At 62.5% G+C, this 15,829-nt stretch overlaps 1 protein-coding gene across 4 annotated transcripts in view; it reads right to left on the reverse strand.

Annotated features, from left to right (window-relative positions):
* Nucleotides 1-3,200: 3,200 nt before the first annotated feature.
* The window catches only part of NADK (NAD kinase), a 21,817-nt gene continuing 9,188 nt past the window's right edge, over nt 3,201-15,829 (reverse strand). For 3 of the 4 annotated variants that reach the window (XM_015590437.2, XM_006903908.3, XM_015590480.2), the window contains exons 2-12: nt 13,829-14,047; nt 12,152-12,235; nt 8,731-8,860; nt 8,346-8,454; nt 8,189-8,274; nt 7,164-7,266; nt 6,680-6,834; nt 6,375-6,474; nt 6,136-6,293; nt 5,490-5,572; nt 3,201-5,071 (exon numbers count right to left, since the gene is read on the reverse strand). In XM_015590437.2, the coding sequence (XP_015445923.1) occupies nt 4,897-5,071; nt 5,490-5,572; nt 6,136-6,293; nt 6,375-6,474; nt 6,680-6,834; nt 7,164-7,266; nt 8,189-8,274; nt 8,346-8,454; nt 8,731-8,860; nt 12,152-12,235; nt 13,829-14,047 (1,402 nt within the window). In that variant the 3' untranslated portion in view covers nt 3,201-4,896. The remainder of the gene's footprint in view (nt 5,072-5,489; nt 5,573-6,135; nt 6,294-6,374; nt 6,475-6,679; nt 6,835-7,163; nt 7,267-8,188; nt 8,275-8,345; nt 8,455-8,730; nt 8,861-12,151; nt 12,236-13,828; nt 14,048-15,829) is intronic. The other variant, XM_015590547.2, reaches the window with a different exon arrangement.

Genomic DNA, 15,829 nt, shown 5'->3' on the forward strand with positions numbered 1-15,829 from the left:
CGCCGTATTTGTAGGAACATTGTTTGCGACCTGTGAAGGGAGCGAGTGGCCTCACTATTGGGCCGTGGCCGATTTTCAGCCATGAGAGAAGCCACTACAATGGATCTGTGCTTTTTTAGCCGCATTTTACTGGAGTTTTGACTGGATTCCCAGAAGTGGAATTTGGGGTGAAAGAACTTGGACCGTCAGCTTCAAGTGTGCCCGGTCAAGCTTCTGCTGATGAGCACACCTGGCCGGCCAGTGAAGGAGGCACCGAACGGCCCGCGCAGCTCCGGGGTGCACGGCCCCGGCTGGCCGACTGGTATCTGCCGACCGCGAGGGCCTAACTGGGGGCCGGGCGCCCTCCCCGAAGGCTCCCCGGCTCGGCCTCGGACGACATTCAGTGGTGATTTTCCAGAAGGCAAGAAGGTGAGCGTCCACAGTGGGTTCTTCCCTGCCACCTTCACGGGTCGGCTTCACCTGGGCTCTGCTGTCTGCCTCCTGACCCCTGCCCCTCGCCCTCCCCTCGGTCTGGGCCTGGGCCCTGGCCTGACAGTGGTGGCTTCAGCTGGGTGAGACGGACACCTGCCGCCCAGGGTACAGCGAGGGCAGCGGGGAAGAGCAGACAGGGACCCAGGAGTCAAAAAAAAAAAAAAAAAACCAACCCAGAGCACGGGGTCTGGGTCCTGATCCAGCAGGTGGAAAGCGGGTGCAGGGCTCTGCCCTGCGCCACTGGACCCCGCCAGCACAGCCGGGGAGCACTGGCCAGCACCATGTCACTTCCTGGCACCTGGTGTCTGCCTCCTGACTGCGGCCCCTCGGGGGCCCGGGGAGACCCCTGCCAGGCCCACATTTAGATCTCCGTGCGTTGTCTCGGTGTCTTCAGTCTTAAACAGTCACCGTTTGTCAGGCCTGCTCATCTCGGGGGCTCACGGGTGCCTTCGCTTGCTTCCCCTAACTGTGGCTAACTAGGCTGTGACAGACGGAAGGGACGGCAGGTGCCCACGGATCAGGAGCTCCTGCTCTGTTCCCGCGAGCCTTGCCCCGTTGGGCAGCCCACTGGGAAGGGATTTCGTAGACCTAAGCACAGTCCTGAGCGGTGGACCTTCAAAACTGGCCAGGGGCAGTGCCCCGAGCAGGGCACGCAGCAGGCCTGGGTGCTAGCCAGGCTCACCACTGGGTGAGGTCGGGTGGGATCTGCCTGGGCCTGGCCCCGGCCCCATCCGGGCTTGGTGCTGGCCTGGGCCTGGCCCCTGATACCAGGGCCGCTCACCACCTGGTCCTGAGGGAGGAGCAAGAGTGGACATGTCCAGCTGACCTTGGTTCCCTTCGGTCACAAGAGGGACCTGAGCCGTCCCCCTTGGCCCTCCCTGGGCTGCTGGGCTGTGGAGAGCCGAGGCTGCCCGGTTCCAGAATGACACAGGGCTTTTCTGAGCTTCCTTCCCAGGGCTGGGGTCCAATCTAGGACATCGAGTGGTGGCTGGGGACCCCCAAGTCCTGGGGTGGCTAAGGAGCCCTTCTGGACACTGCCCTGGGTCCCTAGATGATGCCCACTCTATCAATGTCTGGGCTTTTGGAAGAGAAGGCAGACTGATGCCAGTCACACCAGCTACTGCCTAAGCCAACTGTCCCAAGAGCCAGAACTTGTCCAGTGGAGGGTTGCACCTGCAGGCCCCTCAGCCAGACTCACCCAGAGGTAGGGGGCAGTTGCAGTGCCTGTGACTTGTCCCGATCAGCAGGCAGGGAAACAGGCTGCGGAAGTCTGCAGCCCAAGGTCACAACGGGCAGTGCCACAGCAGCCAAGTGTAGGCTACTGACGCTGTCCCACACTCAGCACAGGGGGACCTCCTCACTGTGCGGGACAGCAGGGCATACCGACCTCCAGGGCAGCTGCTGGGAAGAATAGCCCGTGGGCAACCAGGGGTGCGCACTCCCCACTCCCACGCCTGGCAGCCTGGCCCCGGCTGACCCCACCTAGCCTGACCCTGGCGGAGGCACCCACAGCCCCCATCCCAGGTTCAGCCTCTGGTCTCCCTGGGGCTCCGCCACAGCTGGGGGGTGTGCCCTGCAGGCTGCCCTTCCTGGAGCAGGGCCGAAGGTCAAGGTAGCAAAACCAAAGGGGTCTGAGCTGTCTCACTGCATCAGGCCAGCATCCGGGGAGCAGTCCTGGTGACCGAGGGGCTGTATTGACCTCACTGCTCACGTGGCCAAGGTCAGGCAGTCCTTCCTCAACCAGAGGCGTCCGCAGGCCGGCCAGGGCAGGGCGCACCACTGGCTGGGGCTGCTTGTCCGTTTCTGTGCCTCAACCCCTTCGCTGTGCTCCCCAAGGCCAGACGGTCAAGGCCTGAGGTCAGCAGGCTTTGCCAAAGAGCGATCCTGTGAGCAGTGCCCATGCCCACCAGAGACAGCCCCTCGGGCCCAGACTCTAGCCCCTGGGTTGGGCCCCTGCTCCTTGAGCGGGGGCGCTCTGCCAGCAGAGAGGTCCAGTCCCGGCCTGAGGTCTGAGCGCCGGAGCCCTAAGTGCGGCCTGTTTCACATGCGGACAGGCTGACCCAGATGTACCTGTTCCCTGCGGACCAGGCCAGCTGAGCCCCTGCCCAGGGGCGGGGCAGCAGACACCTGGTAGCAGCGATGCACCTGTGCAGCAGGAAGGCGCTCCGGGGGGCCGGGCAGACAGACTGCACGCGGCCAGTCACTGGCTTCTCCTGGCTCTGGTCTGCCCAGCTGTGTCCATGTCTGCGGTGCCCACTTGGCTCCTGGCAAAGCCTTGTCCCACGCCAAGGCCTGGTCCACACGAGGCCACAGGAACAGGAAAAGGACAGGGAGGAGGGAGACAGGAGTTCCGTGCCCACCCCCACAGGCCTGGCTGGAGCCGTGGGTAGGGACCTCGCAGCCTCTGGGGCCCTGGGGGCTGCAGAACTCAGGAGCCCCTCCTGGAGGCCCCCTCCGGTCCCTCAGGGCAGCGTCCTGCAGGCTTTGCCTCCCCTCTGCCCTCTCTGCAGGAGGCCATGCCCACAGCCCCGCCCGGGGACACCTGCCTAGCCCGGGCCTGGTGGAGCACCTGGGCCAGGATTCAACGTGGGGGCTGCCCAAACAAGACCCCATCTCTCCCACATGTGCCAAGGGCGCGTTCTCGGTGTCCATGGACTCCAGAGGCCCCAGCCCACCTCCCTCAGTGTCCCTGAGGTGACTGCAAAGAGCCAAATGAAGTCACTAAACCCAACTTTTAAACAAGTCTGTTTATTGAAAGGATCTGAAAATAGTAATAAGGCTTTCGACATTTAACAAATTTTCAGGATATTGACAATATTAAACATTAAGAATTTACTTCAAAAAAACCCAAAGCCTTCTAGATTACCCCAACGTCATGCTGCTCTAGGACTAGCACTTGCTCTCTCGTCTGAGCAAGTAACCTGGGTTCCGAGTGCCACTGTCCTCCGGACCGGAAGCCCGGTGAGAGCCCGCCCTGGCCCAACCCTGGGCCGAACGCTGAGCGCACAAGGGTCCAGCTGCTGAGGTACCCAGAGGGACAGGATGGGGGCACAGCACTTGACCGACATGCGCCGACGGCGGAGTTGCTCAGGCTGCAGAGCCAGCTCTGTAGACCCGCTGTGGGTGGCCATGCGTGTGGCCCTGGACCCTCCACGCGGACGAGGCACAGCCCTGCCCATCGCTCCAGAGGTGGGGCCTGGGGCAGGCGCCCAGCCCTTCCCTTCTCACCGATTTAGCAAATGGAAATGCAGCTCAAAGACAAATCCCTCAAAAACAGGCCCATGTTTAGGACACCTGCCACGCGAGCAGCCAAGGCCACGTGCAGTCCGAGTCTCATCTCTGACCACAGGCCCCACGCACACGCGTGTCCCACCCGGCCGACCGAGGGAAGAGCGCGTGCCGGACGACGCGGTCTCCTTATACCCTGGGCCCCCAGGGAGAAGCACGCAGAACCGACACGGAAGGTCACCGTGCTCACTGCGTGGACCCCTTTGTCCCAGCGTTCTTGCTCCAGCTGCGAAGGACCACGGCTTGCTGAGCCAGCCATCTCCCCCACCTGCAGCGGCCGTGCTGGACTGGACAGGTGGTCCCAGCACCGTCACACAGAACACGCAAACACAGAATGGGGCTCCGTTCACGACAGGGCGAGCCCTCTGAAATCTTCAGTGCACGACAGAATCTGCACGTGAGCATTTCAGAGAGTTTAGAAGAATCTATAAAAAGTGTACACAGGATTTAAAACACCTTCCAGGGCACGGGGGTGCCGACCCTGAATTGTAAGGAATGTGCGGGCTCATGGGCCACCTGTGGCACCCAGCGGCACCTGCCGCACGAGAGCAGGGGTAGTTGACAAGGGCCAGGGGACCAAGGCAGGAGGGCCTGGGCAGCCTCAGTGCAGCCCCTGAGGGGACGCACGGGCCCAGCCCTGCCACAGGGGTGCTAAGAAAAGGTGCAGGCCTAAGGGGAGAACCGCGGCGGCTGAAGAATGGTTTTGGGCTGTAAGACATTTATTTTCAACACCTAAGAAAAACGTCATCCATTCCGATTCCCTCTGAATTCGATCAGCTGATTTACGGACGTTCCCTGGCCCCTGCCCCGGGGACAGGCTCTGACAGATGGGCGTGCGGTGCTGGCCTCAGAGCTCCGGCCATCCCACGGCTCCCTCGGCTTAGTTAGAAATGCAAAAATAAGTCAGATTTAAAATGTTAAAAAATGGCGGATCTGGTCAACAAAAGGCAGATTCCAGGCTCCTCCTCGGGCTGCAGACAGGAGCGCCGTGACACCTGAGGCCTGCACGTGTGTGACCGTCCACGGCCCGTGTGCAGGTCGGCCTGCCCCACGGGGCGAGCAGGGGGAGGCAGAGAGGGAAGGGGGCATGAAGGCCTCGGGGCTCTGGGACCCCGAGGGCGTGGCAGGAGCGCGGGGCTAGCCCTCGCCGTCACCGTCGCCCACATCCTCGCCGTCCTCGCCCTCCGTGAAGTGGGCCTGCCTCTTCCGCACGTTCCAGTGCAGACACTGGGCCAGGCTCTCAAACCAGTCGCTCACAGGATCTCGGACGCAGATGGAGGGGAGCGGGTAGCACGAAGTGGTGATGCTGATGCTGGCGGGAGGCAACACGGCCCAGGTGAGCCAACGGCTCCCGACGGACGAGCGGTGCCCGGGCCGCCGGCCACCTTGGCCCTGCCTGTGTCACTTGCTGAGTGGCCTGGCCCCAGTGGTACTGTGTAAGTCCCGAGACAGAGCCATGGGCCCCCTTAGCCCACCCTACTCCATGGAGAGGACCCCAGAGGGGATGGCAAGGAGGGTGAGGGGACAGAGCCGACAGGTACAGCCAGCACGGCCCGAGTCGGTGACTACAGGTACCGCGGAACGTGGGGCCACGTGTGGCAACCTGACAGGCATGGGTTCCCCGATGTGACACGTGAGACAAGGAACCCTCCAGGCTCTCAGTGATACATTTTGCCTGCGGGGCCTACACCTAAGTCCTTACGCGTGCTCCAGCCCTGCCGCCCACCTACCTGTCTCCGTGGCGGATCTCCTGTCTCTTTCGTCCGTCAAAAGACACCCAGGCGGTGTTTCTTGCTTCTGGTGACAACATGATCTGAAAGTGTCAAGCGGGACAGTTGTGGACTCGAGTGTGTGCAGCTGAGCACCTCAGACCCCTGCCTGGAGCGGCACCGTCCGGGAGGGACTGTGCGGGCGTTCACAGCACCCACCACGTGCCAAGGCCAGTTCTAGGCCTTGAAGGCGTTAACTTGTGTCTCGCTAACATTCAGCCCTGGGGAGCAAAGGACAAAGTCCACCCAGGCTCAGAGTCACCAACCACCTGCCCGCAGCTAGAAACACAGGCTCCAACTCAGAGTTCAAAGAGACACAGACCCAACTGCCAGGGCTCATGGCTGGGTCACCCCCACCTGGGGCCCCGATGTGGACAGGCCCCACCCCATGAGGGCCGCTCACCCTGCCTGAGAGGCTGGCCCCCTCCCCAGCAGACCCTCGGCAGCATGAGCCTAGCAGGGGTGAGGACTAGGAGGTCCTTCCCAGCACTCAGCAAGGTGGGCCATGGCCTGGGGACAAGGTCGCCTTGGGCCAGAACAGGTGGTCAGTACTGCGGGCTCGAGGCTGTCAGCTCATGCTGGAGAAGGGGGAGGGGTGGGCTCTGACCTTCAGCTCGACCCCTGCAGGGACTACGATGGGCCGGAAAGACAGCGAGTGGGGGCAGATGGGCGTGATCATGATGGCCGGCACGTTCGGGTGGATCATGGAGGCCCCGGCTGCAGCCGCGTATGCTGTGCTGCCCGTCGGGGTGGACACAATCACGCCTGGGGACAGGCCACAGGTTCGCTCTCCGTGCTCCGCGTGAGGTTCCCAGGGCGCCCGGAACGCACCCAACACCCACCTACCGTCTCCCTGCACTGTGGTGATGAGGTGCCCATCCAGGTAAACGTCCACGTTGGACAGGTAGGAGGAGGGGCCTCTGTCAATCACCACCTCGTTCAAGACCTGAGGGCAGCGAGGCCACCACGCACTGAGGGGCTGTGTCTGCCCTGCCGGCGGCTGGGCTGCTCCTGGGCTCACTGGAAGGCCCTGAGGATGGGGGCCTCCCCGCTGGGGTCCACCCAGAGCCCTCCCACCCTGTGCCCCTCCTCTAGGCCAGAAGACAGGGAGGGCAGGGCTTGGGGACCCACTGAGGGACCTGTCCACAGACCTGGTACTGCATGACCTGCTTTCCGACTTCAGAGTCCAGGTCTGTAGCCAGCGCCCCGTTCTTGCTGGTCCCGTTGGGGACAGCCAGCTTCTTCCCTCTGAGCTCCTTCACAACCTTGACCTTCAGCCGGCTCCGAAGAACAATAGCTGCGTTCCCTGGGGGCCCGGACGGGTCATACCAGGGGAGGTCAGCAGGGATGGGGTGACACCCCACAAGAAACAGAAAACCTCCCAACGAGGCACCCCCTTTTCTTCTGCCAGAATGAGGGCATCACCCTCGTGTCTGCTGGAAGGTCAACCAGGGTACTCAGGGAGCGCAGCCACTCCTGCCCAGGACCCACCCGCGCCACCCACAGAGGCAGGGTGTCTGGACCGCCCAAATCATAGAAATTCTCGAACCGAAGAACACGCAGGTGTCACTCTAGACTCGGTGAGACACTCCGACCCACACGGGATGGCAGGCCCTGCCCAGGGCCGCGACTCACCCTGTATCACCTGAGTGACTTGGGCCTGAAAGTTCTCGAAGCTGAAGGGGGTCAGGAAGCCCAGGGAGCCCAGGTGGAACGCCATGACCGGAGGCACGCTGCCCTGTGAACCGGCAAGGTGGTCACTCAGCTGGCCAGTCCACGCAAGTCACCCAAGTCACCCCCAGCACCAACCGGGCCTTGCCCCGACCATCTGTGGAAGGGGCTGACGCTAAGCGGGTGGGGGGGCGAGGTGTCCCAGTGGGGGCAGGGCTGGGTGACATGCGGTGACCACACACAGGGTCGGTGGGATGCCACGGAGGCCCGGAGGAGAGACAAAGACAACGAGACCGATCGGGCGACTGGCCAGGGGACAAGAAGGAGCGGTGGCCGCGAGCGCCGGCGGCCGGCACCCGGCCGGGTCTGGGGAGGCCAGATGACCCTGACAGGAACGGCGGTGGGGGGAGAGTGGACTCTTGGTCCCCTCAGGGGTGGGTCTGCAGCCCCTGCCGGTGAGGACGGGGGCCACTGGGGGAAGTGAGCGCGGCAGGGGTTGGGTCACCCCCAGCGCCGAACGCACAGTATTCGGGCTTCCCGCGTCCACACTGCCTGCGGCACCCGACCGTGTCCCAGTGGCCGCCCTGCCCGCTTCCAGGCCCTCTCCAACGGCCTCCATGCCCAACCTGCGAAAGGCCCCAGCTGGGTCCATCCAGGACGGCGGGCTGGGCTCGGGATGACCGCACCGGGCTCCGTGCAGACCCTCGCCCCCTCGCACCTCCTGGCGTCGCCCCCACCCCCAAGGCCCTGGAGGCTCGGCACACGCGGTGCCGGCGCTCCTCACGGGCTCCGTCTGCCTGGCCCCTGCCCCACTCACGGGGCAGCCGCGTCGGCCCGTCCCAGTCTGACGCGCCGGAGCAGGCACAGCACGCGGCCTATCCGTGAGCCTGACCTACCGCCAAACGACCGAACGTGTGCGCCAGGCGGGAGCGCCGACCGCTGCGGCAGGAGGCGCGCCGCCGGGGCCGCGGGGGCCGCGGGGGCCTCACCTGGAAGAGCGAGGAGGCGTAGAGCAGGGTGCCGTCCCCACCCAGGCAGATGATGAAATCGATCTGGTTGGAAATGTCATCGTAGTCTGCGGAACGACAGGGACAGTGTCACGGCCGCCCGCGCCCGCGCCCGGCACAGACTCCCAGGGCAGCTCACCTTCTCTGAAGGTGCAGAACTTCTTCTTCACTGGCCCGAAGCTGTCATCGCCCACGATGGCAGGGTCTTCTAGAACCTTCTTCTCCACGTAGACGATCATGTTGTTCTCCTAGAAGGCAGACCGGCACATCAGCCCCACGCCGCTGTCGGGCGTCTCGCGATGGGGAACGGGTTTGTGTCTTGGCTGCACACTGCCGTCACAGAAGACCGCTGCCCGGACATGATGAAGGCCGCTGTCCTGAAGGGAGTCTGCTGACGTCACTGGTCCTGGAGCTGGACACATGGAAACCCGGGCAGGAGGCCAGCCCTGTGCCCTCTCTCTCCTGCACCCCCCTGGCAGAGGATGGCAGAGGGTCCTGGGCTGCCCAGCCCCACCCCCGCTCACCTGCATCAGGTACACACAGAGCTCCTTGAACGGCTGCAGCAGGCTGGTGTCCTGGATCTTCTTGATGACGAGCACGCTCTTCGGGGACTTGTTCCACGTCAAACGCTGGCTGGCAGGGTCCTGGATGTGCCTTGGAGGGGAGAGGGGCGTTCACTCCAGGACCGGCGCCGTGTCCCTGGAAGTGTGGCTCTGGTGGCAGACAGGCCCCCGCTCACTGTGCCTGGCCGAGCCCCGCCCCGCAGGCACCTGGTGGCCCCCGAGCACGCGTGCTTGTTCCTTCAGCTCCTCACGACCCTCGCTGCCAGCGCCACTCACAGACCTGCTCCAGGATCAGCCCGAGCCGGCCGCCCTGCGCCTGGTGCCCTCCTTGCTGCCGGTGGGACGCCCGGCTTCCCAAAAACACTGAATCCAGCCGACTATGGACCCTGCCCCTGGAGACCCCGGCACGAGCTTCTGGCACCCCCATGTCGGCACCACTGAAGGAACAACTCGGCCGACCTCAAGTTTTAGTTAAAAACCAGTTAAAAGTCAGTGGTAGGATTTGGGGGCAGTGAAATGGCTTGTGTGATTGTCACGGTGGATACGTGTTACTATGGGTCTATGCGACCACAGAGCGCACAGTGCTGAGGGTCCTAACGTAAAGGGGTCCCCGAGTGATGAGGTGTCAGCTGTGGGTGCTGACCGTGGGGAGGCTGTGTGTGGGGCGGGGGACACATGGGAAATCTCTGTGTCTGCCTCTATTTTGCTGAGACCCTAACATTGTCCTGTGAAATTTTTTAAAAAGCCAGTGTGGGTCCTGCCTGAGAAAGGCAGCCCCCAAGTCCCGGAGGCGCTCTGACGCGGACCGGCGCTGTGCGGGCCGGCGTGCGGAGGCCACACGCGTGGTGGTGCATGGTCCACGCTGAGGGGAGGAACCCCCCGGGCAGGGCCCCCAGCTATGCCTGCGATTACTGTGCACGGTGGGAACGTCCTAGCCTGGACTGGAGCAAGCTGGGACTCGCGTGGAGAGCAAGGTCGGAGGTCGGCGTGTGGATGAGCTGGCCGCCGTGGTCAGCACACACCTCGCCCGCTTGGAAACCACGCAGGACATGCAGCCAAGGACCCTCCATGGAGGCTGCGAACCTGCCCATGGGCCACAGCTTCCTGACGACTCGATGGCCCCCTGGCAACTTCCAAAGCTGTGACTTGAACCACTAGTACCAGTGGTGGCATGTCCGGCCTCAGCCCGTCACGGACTGGCCAACACTCACCCTTTGTGGGCATCTATCTCTGCGAGAGGAGGGGGTCACTCGTAACATCTCCACGAGCCGCACCGCCTGCCCGGGTCCCACATGCGGTCACGAGTAGCAGACAACTGGCTTGTGCACGGCCTTCCCATCACGCTTTGCTAAGGACAGGCGTGTAATGCACACTGCCCGCCCCCCCAGTGGTGCGCCGGCACCATCGCCCCAACTTCCGTGTCCTCAGAACTGGAAGCGCAACACCACCCTGAAGTGTTAAGGGCTACACAAGACAACTAAGTCACAGGAGTGTCGCACGCAAAGACCGCGGCGCAAACCACAGCCAGTCTTCACGTACACGGCCCTCTTCCCTGATCTCCCACTTAAAACAGTCCCCAGGGTCACCTTCAATAGCAGAGGCCAGACCTCTTGCCCCCCTCTGGCCACAGCGGCATGTCTACCTGAGCGGCCGCTGGGACTGGCAGCGGGGGAGGAGCTCAGGCCTGGGCAGGGGGGAGAGGCAGGCTCATCGCCCTCTGCACCGCCCCAGGCCCTGGAGTGGGTGTGGCGGCTCGCAGCCCTCTGCCCGAGCCAGTGGGAGTCTGACGGGCGGTCCAGGCCCCCTCCCCGCTGACCTAGGCAGGCTCAGTCTCGCCCTGCAGGGGCCTGGCGCCAAGGGGTCACTCGACTTCCTGCTGGGTCACCTGCAAAGTGAAACACGAACCCTTCCCTGGCACACAAGCGATGGGTACCAGATGGGAGAGTGGGGATACCGAGAAGCCTGGCAGCTGACCTACCCCAGACACTTGTAAGCCAAGAGCGATCGGGTGCTGGCAGTTCCGCGTTTAGACGTACAAGAACGTACGCCGGCACGCGCGGTGGAAGTTCAGACAGGAAGTGCAAGGCTCTGACCGATCTCTCTCCCGAATCTCACTTTGAACGTCAGGGGAAAAGCTGGGTCCGTGCCCGTGAAGCCCTGCCCCACCCAGCTGCAGTGCTGGAGGCGTTCAAGGAGGAGAAATGGGGTCCCGTCCCCCCAGCTGACAGTGCTGGGCGCAGGGCCTAGGAGGGATAGAGCAAGTGGCTCATCCTCGACCCCCGTTTGCAGTCCTGGGGACACTTTTGGAGCACCCCTCTCCAAACAGCCCTGCCTGGCCTCGGGGAGCAGCTCAGATGCAAACTGAACCCCCACTCGAGGCTCACGAAGCCAAAACACACAGACGGCTCGGCTGGGAGTAGGCGATGGCCACTAAGATGGGATTGTGACAGGCCGTCCAAGGTGGCACTTAAAACGATGTGAGTGACAAGGACAGAACAGCTCTGCCAAGACCAGGAAAGGCAGTTCCCCAGGTGGCCTGGAGGTGGCAGCACAGGCACCATCACAGTTCCTAGAGCTGGCTGTGGCCCTGTTCAGAGGGATCGTGACCTGTGGCCTGGCTGTGACACTGGGGTGACGGCTGCAGGAAGGCGGAGGGACCCTCAGCAGCATTAGTCACAGCAGCACAAGAGCCGGCGCCCTTATCACCTGCAGACGGTGAACCCCCGCGGCTCCCCCAGGAGGAGGGGACGCTACTGGGGCTCTGCAGGAAGCCGGGTGGGGCAGCGAGCCCGCCACAAGGCACTGGTCATGGCTGCCGGAGCTGAGCTGGAATCCTGACTCTCCTTCACACAAAGCGCGACGTCGGGCAAGTCACCTTAGTGTTCTGCTGAGACAGTGACAGCCAGAGGCCCGCACGGAGCTCCGCTAGGGTTCGCCCCTCTGGAACCGCCAGGCGGGCGAGGCGGGCGAGGCGGGAGGCAGCAGGGCCAGCGAAATCGCCCTAACTGCCTGGTGTTTAAACGGCATCCCACCCAGGCCCGCTGCCCTCAGCGGCCACCGAGTGCAGACGTTCTGACAGCAGCACCTGCAAAGCGGCGTCTCCCTCAAACAGGGGAACTCAGGTTCTCAAAAAAGCCAATTACTATCTTGCATTTTAAAAATAATTAAAGGAGAAACATTTGACCCATTAAACACGTTAGTAGAAAATATCTCATTTTTCCTGCTGGAGTTTTTATACGAAAAACAAAGAAACACCTCTGTGTCAGCAGACGCGCCCCACCCACAGTCTGGGGCCCCAGAGGCCTGGCATGCAAGGGACCTGGCACCCATGTGCCAGAGCCTTGCGCAGCACGGGGCCCGGGGGCTGGCCCTGCACACTCACATGATGGTCTGGGGGTTCTGCAGCACGCAGGCCTTCGGTCCGAACGTGGTCACTGGGCACGGCCCGTGCAGGGAGCGGGTCCTCCTGTGGGAAAAAGGCAGTGTGAGCCCTGGCTAGGACACGCGACAGGGCGCAGACTGTGCCACGTCTCAGAGGCGGCTCTGCCCAGATGACATTAGCCACGTCCCTGTCCAGCACCCAGGGTGGACCCGGAAGATTCCGCCCCTCTCTGCAGAGCTGATGTGCATGCCACAGACCGTCCAGGTAGCCACAGAACCTAGAGGTACACGGGACACATCCAGAAATGCTCCTGAGAACAAGGACGCCGCCCCGAAGGCAGGACCACGCCATCTGGGGACAGGCCTGGCACCTGAATTCATGCATGGGCTCTCAGCAGGCCTGTCTGAGGACCAGTCGTAGGTCTACACTTGGGAACCAGGACCTCAGACGCCATCCCCAGGGAACTCGGGGGGAAGCTGACAGACACGCTCACTCTGAGTTGTGCTGCCAACAAGGGAGATGCCACCCGAGGGCCCAGCTTTCTAGTAACTGAAAAGCGACTGACAAGGCCACAGTCAGATCTTGGGGACGCTACTCGGCTGCCCGCCCTCTCCTGTCCTTGGGAATCCAGCACCCACCCTGGTGAGGGGCCAAAAGAACAATGAGGACACCCCTAAGTGACAGGGCAGAGGGTGTGTTCACCTCCAAAGAACACCAGCCTCCAATGGCTCACCGGGCCCCTGCACACCAGAAACACTGCCACAGCCACCCAAGCGGGGCTGGCAGACTTGCTTTTGTCTCCAATCCCGTATTTCGGGGTTCAACGAACCCAGATCTCAACGCAGACTAACTTTGAGGCCCGGTGGAGGCGGCCAGCCTGAGAGTCCTGGAGGCTGGCTACAGGCTGAATGTCACTGCCCAGGGCCACACCCAAGGCCACCCCCAGGCCGCCCCGACGGAAAGTTCTCAGATCTGCATCTACAGGGTTCATCTAAGTCAGTGTTTCGAGAGAATTCTGCTCGAGAGCCAGCTGTGACTGGGCCTGCCCGCGTCTCCCGTCCCAACACCTACAGGCAGAGGCACCTTTGACTTGCTGCCACCATGCCAGGTTCAGTGTCCTCTGAGAGAGAAAAGTTATGCAAACTCTACAAAACCACACGCATGGGGCGGTGCTGCTGGGATCCAACACTGCGGCATGTGGCCCAGAGGCGGAGGGGCGACTGACACTCAGGATGCTGTCACAGTTGGGAGAAGTTGCTGCCAGCCTGCAGGCTACAGCCACCTCTCCCCTACACATGGCCTAGGACCTTCTACACAGAAAACGGCGCCAGCACCTCGTCCCCAGCTGCCACCTACCGGGAAGGGCCCGTGGGCTTTTCCACCTCACCTGACACCACTGCGCTTCTACCCCCGACGTCCCCTTGCCTTTCAGATGTGATCCTTGTTTCAGTGGCAACGCTCATCCTGGCAGCTTCTGCTGAGACGCCCCATGTTTACTGACTCCAAGGCCAGAGCCGGCAGCGCACCCCGTGGTTGCTCAAGCGTCTTGTGCAAGGGATGCGAGCTGGTCAGGCCGCTTATACAACAGCCCTGTGGCCACACTAGGCTGGAAGCCGGCCCGCTGCCCTGGCAGGTGGCAATGTCGCCCTGCACCGACACGCTGAGAGCCCTCCGTACCTGAACTCCTTGGTGCTCGCCAGGGCGGGTGAGGCGGACAGGCTGCGGGCCTTGGCCCGACCCCGGATGGGGGCGCCGAGCACCCAGTCCTCGTCCCCATGGCACGCGGTGCAGCGGTACAAGGTGGTGTCTGCGCTCAGCCCCTTCCTCCGGGTTGCCTTTTCCTGCTCCGTCTCCATCGTTGACGAGCAAGGGCTTCGGTCGGACGAACACAGGTCCCTTGATTGAACAAAATGAAGGAAGGAAGGAAGGAAGTGTGCACAAAGCGCCATCTACACACGCACTGCGTCTGCTCCGTCGGGAGACGGCGCTTCCACCCAGAACCCAGACTCATTCAAGACTCAGAACCCGCCTGTGGTTTTCCACGACTGTGAGAGAATAAGGAAGCACCTTCGGGCGAGGGTTCTGGCGTCCCTCTCGGGAAGCAGGGAGGGGACACGGCAATTAACACAGAGAGGCCCGGGTGACGCGGTTTTCAGCGCAGCCCAGGACAGCGGAGGGAAGGCGGTTAGCAAGGCCGGCGGGCCGGGGCGCAGCAGACTCCGCGCCCTGCAGACAGCCTGCATTTCCCATCCAGCGCCGATCAAACACGCGCCAAAATGGACCTACTTCAGCCTCAAAGAAAATCCCAACTTCCAAAGTGCAGGCAGAGAGCAGCTTATCCTCCGACCACAACGCCACAGAACCAGGGACAAGGGCAGAGGCGATTTCATCCGACCCCGGGAGCAACTGGACTTTCTTTTAACCAACCCAGGGCTCAAAAGGACACTGACACTAACGTGACAGCATGTCGAAAAGAACAGTGTAAACATGGACCCGAGGCCCGAGCCGCCCCAGAACCTGTGCTGAAACGCTGGAGAATCAAGAGCGACGAGCGGAGACTCACTGACCCAGGCGAGGGAAGGGGTGAAACACGCCCGAGACAGGCAGGAGGGGAGAGGGACGCGGGCGGAGGTCGACGCAGAGACCGAAAGAGCACAGTTTGGAAAAAACCGTGAGGACGTTCGGATCGAGGGACTGGAAGAACCGCACTCACCGGAAAACCTGGGTCAGAGAGTAATTTTCTGAGAAAATTCCCGACTGACTCGACAGGGGTTACAGATCCCCACAGCGGCGGCTGGAGGCGGGGGGTCTGCCTGTCCTTCCCCGGAAGCCGAAGGGGCGAGCAGAACAGGATGGGCTTCTCGCTTAGGGAGACCGCGACGGGCGCCCCAGGCGGGACCCTGCTGGGCAGCGCGCCACACGAGTCACCTCACCGTGTGAGCCACCTCACCGTGTGAGCGAGCAGCGGAACCGAGGTCGTGACGGACACGAGGAGGCCGGCCGGCCTGTCTCCCAGGGGAGGCGGATGCCGCGCCAGAAGGATAAAGGGAGGTGCCGCAGAGGAGGGCGGGGTGTGGGGTGTGGGGCACAGGGTCTCCATGTTAGGGTCAGAGGCGACTGGGTCCCCAAACACGCACTGCCCCTGCCTGTCGCAGTCACCGGACGGGCTCTGGGACAGCCGAGTTCCACGCCCGACCGGACCCCAGGTGATGGCAACACCGCCCCGTGGACCTGTGCCCTCCCAAGCTTTAGAAAGGCTGACATGTCATCCGACTAGAGGAAAAGTCAGTGAAAACCAGAACCTACCAAACAGGTCCAATACCCACTCCTGTGCGGTACTGCGCTGGAGGCTACGGCCAGTGCAGAAAGCAAGAAAATGAAAAAAATAAAATAAAAAAACCTACAGAAGAGTGACCGACCACATGGCACAAGGGAGTTTATTTGCAAGGTTGCAGGAGACAAATTCAATACGGGAAAGTCCACTGTATCTCTGTGTACCAGCAATGAACAGGAAGAAACAAATTTAAAAACACCATTTCCGTAACAATAAAATATACGACATGTAGGGACACAGCAGACAAAAGAAGTGCAGATCCTGCTTCCTGGGCCGTGACCGGCAGCGTGGACGTGAGAGCAACGCGGGAAGGTCCTCGTCACAAGAAACAAAACCACCGTGTA

The sequence above is a fragment of the Pteropus alecto genome, unplaced genomic scaffold (genome assembly GCF_000325575.1).
Source record: "Pteropus alecto unplaced genomic scaffold, ASM32557v1 scaffold700, whole genome shotgun sequence".
NCBI lineage: Eukaryota > Metazoa > Chordata > Mammalia > Chiroptera > Pteropodidae > Pteropus > Pteropus alecto.